The sequence below is a fragment of the Microplitis mediator genome, chromosome 8, assembly GCF_029852145.1.
Source record: "Microplitis mediator isolate UGA2020A chromosome 8, iyMicMedi2.1, whole genome shotgun sequence".
NCBI classification, from domain to species: domain Eukaryota; kingdom Metazoa; phylum Arthropoda; class Insecta; order Hymenoptera; family Braconidae; genus Microplitis; species Microplitis mediator.
Genome location: NC_079976.1, coordinates 16,606,287 through 16,611,469, shown reverse-complemented (window position 1 = coordinate 16,611,469; position 5,183 = coordinate 16,606,287). Strand labels below are relative to the sequence as shown.

Genomic DNA, 5,183 nt, shown 5'->3' with positions numbered 1-5,183 from the left:
GCTTTGTTATGCAATGAACTAGTTATACATGAATGTAGAAAAAATATACACAAAAAAAATTTTGGATTCATCCTTTATTCAAATTAAGGTGAGACTATGGTTTTTTTGAGGCCATATTCCCAACTCTTTCTTTGTATTCTGAAAAAATTGAAAATTACATCCGAATGACAGGTCAAATTTGAAGCGCTTCTATGTTTAGTTGGCCCGAAAATATCAAAACAAAAAGTTGTAAGAGAGCATATTTCAGCTCCAGCTGAAGAATGAAAGAATTTTTAAAAATAGTTGATAATTTATTTAGCGTAGTCATAATTGTACCATAATAACAATTAATTTCTAGATTTCTAGCAACTGGTGACTCAATGTCAACGATGTCGTATCGGTATTTAGTTGGGTTAACAACAACAGCAAATATAATTGTCGAAACTTGTCAAGCTCTATGGAGTTGTCTCAAAGAAAAAGTATTACCGTATCCTTTGACTAAATCTCATTGGCTGAAAATTGCTGATGAATTCGAAAAGCAATGGCAATTTCCACATTGCATTGGAGCTATCGATGGGAAACATATACACATACAGGTATATTTGATTTCATATAAATGAATCAGCTTCATGTGTATATCTGAATTATGTTAAACCATTATCATTATTATTATTATTATGATTATGATTATGATTATGATTATTATTATTATTATTATTATTATTATGATTATGATTATGATTATGATTATTATTATTATTATTATTATTATTATTATTATTATGATTATTATTATTATTATTATTATTATTATTATTATTATGATTATTATTATTATTATTATTATTATTATTATTATTATTATGATTATGATTATGATTATGATTATGATTATGATTATGATTATTATTATTATTATTATTATTATTATTATTATTATTATGATTATGATTATGATTATGATTATTATTATTATTATTATTATTATTATTATTATTATTATTATTATTATTATTATTATTATTATTATTATTATTATGATTATGATTATTATTATTATTATTATTATTATTATTATTATTATTATTATGATTATGATTATTATTATTATTATTATTATGATTATTATTATTATTATTATGATTATGATTATTATTATTATTATTATTATGATTATGATTATTATTATTATTATTATTATTATTATTATTATTATTATTATTATTATTATTATTATTATTATTATTATTATTATATTATTATTATTATTATTATTATTATTATTATTATTATTATTATTATTATTATTATTATTATTATTATTATTATTATTATGATTATTATTATTATTATTATTATTATTATATTATTATTATTATTATTATTATTATTATTATTATTATTATTATTATTATTATATTATTATTATTATTATTATTATTATTATTATTATTATTATTATTATTATTATTATTATTATTATTATTATTATTATTATTATTATTATTATTATTATTATTATTATTATTATTATTATTATTATTATTATTATTATTATTATTATTATTATTATTATTATTATTATTATTATTATTATTATTATTATTATTATTATTATTATTATTATTATTATTATTATTATTATTATTATTATTATTATTATTATTATTATTATTATTATTATTATTATTATTATTATTATTATTATTATTATTATTATTATTATTATTATTATTATTATTATTATTATTATTATTATTATTATTATTATTATTATTATTATTATTATTATTATTATTATTATTATTATTATTATTATTATTATTATTATTATTATTATTATTATTATTATTATTATTATTATTATTATTATTATTATTATTATTATTATTATTATTATTATTATTATTATTATTATTATTATTATTATTATTATTATTATTATTATTATTATTATTATTATTATTATTATTATTATTATTATTATTATTATTATTATTATTATTATTATTATTATTATTATTATTATTATTATTATTATTATTATTATTATTATTATTATTATTATTATTATTATTATTATTATTATTATTATTATTATTATTATTATTATTATTATTATTATTATTATTATTATTATTATTATTATTATTATTATTATTATTATTATTATTATTATTATTATTATTATTATTATTATTATTATTATTATTATTATTATTATTATTATTATTATTATTATTATTATTATTATTATTATTATTATTATTATTATTATTATTATTATTATTATTATTATTATTATTATTATTATTATTTCTTTTTTTAAGTTAAATGCTCAGGGGGTTATCCCCGGTAGTCCGACTCTACCGAGGTCCTCACCTGAGCGCCAAATCGTTACTGCTGCGATGCTTCATCAACAAGATGATCAGCATGCGCAGCAGGCCAAGTTTCGTTGCCTTAGGAGACGGAGGGACCCGAGAATAACAGCCTTTTGCATCCTCGATGCCAGAAGCTCAACTTGCGCTGAACAAGTTGGTATTCTAGCCAATGCAGATACAAAAGACTGTTTCATCCCTCCAAGGACGCCAACAATGAGGACGACAAGTTTGACACGGTAGCCGGGGTAAAGTTTGCCAATTTCAAACAGGAGATCCTGATATATCTCGCGTTTGTGCTCTTCTTTAACCGTTATATTATACTCAGCAGGTGCTGAGAACTCAATGACATAAATGTCACGAGTGGTTTTATCGAAGAGCACAATATCAGGTTTGTTGTGATCTATTTTCCGCGTTGTTGCGAATGGCACGTTCCAATAAATGCGGCAACGGTCGTTCTCAACAACTTGCGGAATATCTCCTGGCAGATAAGGCAGCACTGGTGTTTTATCGATACCGTGCGTATGTCTAAGGTGGTAGTAAAGTACTCGCAGAGCAGCATTATGACGCTGGATGTATGCACTTCTTGCCAGCACAGGACATGCTGACAAGAGATGCATAAGCGTCTCAGGATGTTGCTTACACACCCTACACGATGTGTCGGGTAGCTGCATCTGGAGTACTTTCGCACGGTATTCGAGGGTATTGATTACACCATCTTGGCAGGCAAAAATATATCCTTCGGTCTCGGACATCAGGCCAGCTGACTTAAGGAAGGAAAACGTCAGCTGGGTGGACAAGCCATGGTCACGCACGTGTTTGAAGAACACGCTGTGTATGGACTTGTCCATGTGTGTACTGAGCAGTTTTTGCTGCTCAGCATTCCTGACGACACTCTTAAATTCCTCCTTAGGGAGTTCAATAAGAGGGTTTACTCTTCCGAGACCGAGGGATTTTGCCGCGTACCTTGCTGCCTTATATAAGAACGCTCCCTTCTGCAGATTCTCATGACTATGAACAATCTGCATAAGGAAGTCGTTCTCATCTGCTGTGAAATTGACAACTTCGTATGTTAAACCCAGAACCAAACGATCATGTAGACACTCCAAGCTCTGTAGACCTCTCCCTCCGATGTGCCGGGAAAGGTATAACCTGGTGACTGAGGACTTAGGGTGCATGCTCCGATTGATGTTCATGACTTTGCGTGTCTTGATATCGAGATCTCTAAGCTCTTTTCGGGTCCCTTTTAGGACACCGAAAGAGTAGAGTAGTACTGGGACAGCAAGCATGTTTGTTGCAGAGACTTTGTTTTTTCCGGAAAGTTCTGATGACCAGATTTTCCGGAGTCTCCGTCCATAGTCGCTGCAGAGAGTCGTTTTGATTTTCGAGACATCCTGCATAGGACTCCCGTCAATCCCTAGATATTTGTACGACTCTCCGGCGTCAAGATGGTCAATGACGCTCCCATCTACTAACTCGATATCTTCGCGCAAATCAGAGCACTTACCCCTCACCAGATTAACGACCGCGCACTTGTTCAACCCAAAAGCCATGCCGACATCCCGTGTATACTCCCCTACGATATTCAAGGCTGTCTGAAGGTGGTCTTCATCAGGAGCATATACCTTCAGATCATCCATGTAGAGTAAGTGGGTGATCGAATATTTCCGATCAGTTGGTGGGCCCACTGAGTATCCACGGGTACGTGGATTATTATTATTATTATTATTATTATTATTATTATTATTATTATTATTATTATTGCAGTGTCCTGATAATGCAGGCTCTTCATATTATAATTATAAAAATAGTCACAGCATTGTATTGATGGCAGTTTGTGATGCTAATTATTTGTTTACTCTCGTTGACATTGGTGCTTATGGTAGAAGAAGTGATGGAGGGATTTTCTGGAGCTCAGCAATGGGTCAAAAGTTTGAGAATAGTGACATGAACATACCAAAACCAGACTTGCTAACTGTAGATGGAATACCTCTACCATATGTTCTTGTGGGAGACGAGGCATTTCAATTGACAAACTATTTACTTCGACCATATCCTGGTAGAAGTGGTTTGAATAAAGAAATAAGTATATATAATTATCGTCTCAGTCGAGCACGCAGAACTATTGAAAATTCATTCGGGATCATAGTGAGTTTATGGAGGATTCTAAAAAAACCAATTGATGCTACAGTTGAGAATACAATCGATATGATTCAAGAAATCATATGTTTGCATAATTGGCTTCGCAAGCATGACAAAGATGATGTTTACAACCCACCTAACTTAGTAATTGATCAAGAACGCCCTGATGGTATCATTTCTAGAGATTTGAGGCATGAAGTTAACGATTCTGTTCTCGAAGACACAACAGCTTATGGCAATAATTTCAGTAGCAGATCTGCAGTGACTGTTCGAGATGAATTTTGTGAATACTTTAATGCCGAAGGGGCTGTTCCCTGGCAATATAATCGTAAAGTATAAATTGTAAACATTTTTTTTTAATACGGTCAATAATTTATTAAAATCGGCTTGTATTTAAATTTTAAATATATTGTAAACGGTTAAATTTGTAATTATTATTTTTCAAAATTGAAAGAGGATGCAGTAAAAAAATAGATGAAAAAAACAATTACTGATCGATAAATATATTTTTTATATTAAACTTTCATAAAAATGTAATGCTTAATATTAATAAAAAACTTTTTTAATATTTTAACGCTTATACTTATGTAAATTATTTGTTTCACTAATTTTGTACATATAGGTAATTTTTTCTTGTATCAGCTGTAAAATTTCAATAATGGTTTGCACTTGGACATCATCTGG

At 27.1% G+C, this 5,183-nt stretch overlaps 1 protein-coding gene across 1 annotated transcript; it reads left to right on the top strand.

The window, feature by feature from the left end:
- The first annotated feature begins 270 nt into the window (after positions 1-270).
- LOC130672999 (putative nuclease HARBI1) lies at positions 271-4,943 on the top strand. Its single transcript, XM_057477845.1, has 2 exons — positions 271-575; positions 4,125-4,943. Exons 1-2 carry the CDS (start codon positions 360-362, stop codon positions 4,836-4,838), a joined length of 930 nt encoding a protein of 309 aa, XP_057333828.1. The 5' UTR covers positions 271-359; the 3' UTR covers positions 4,839-4,943.
- Positions 4,944-5,183: the final 240 nt, after the last annotated feature.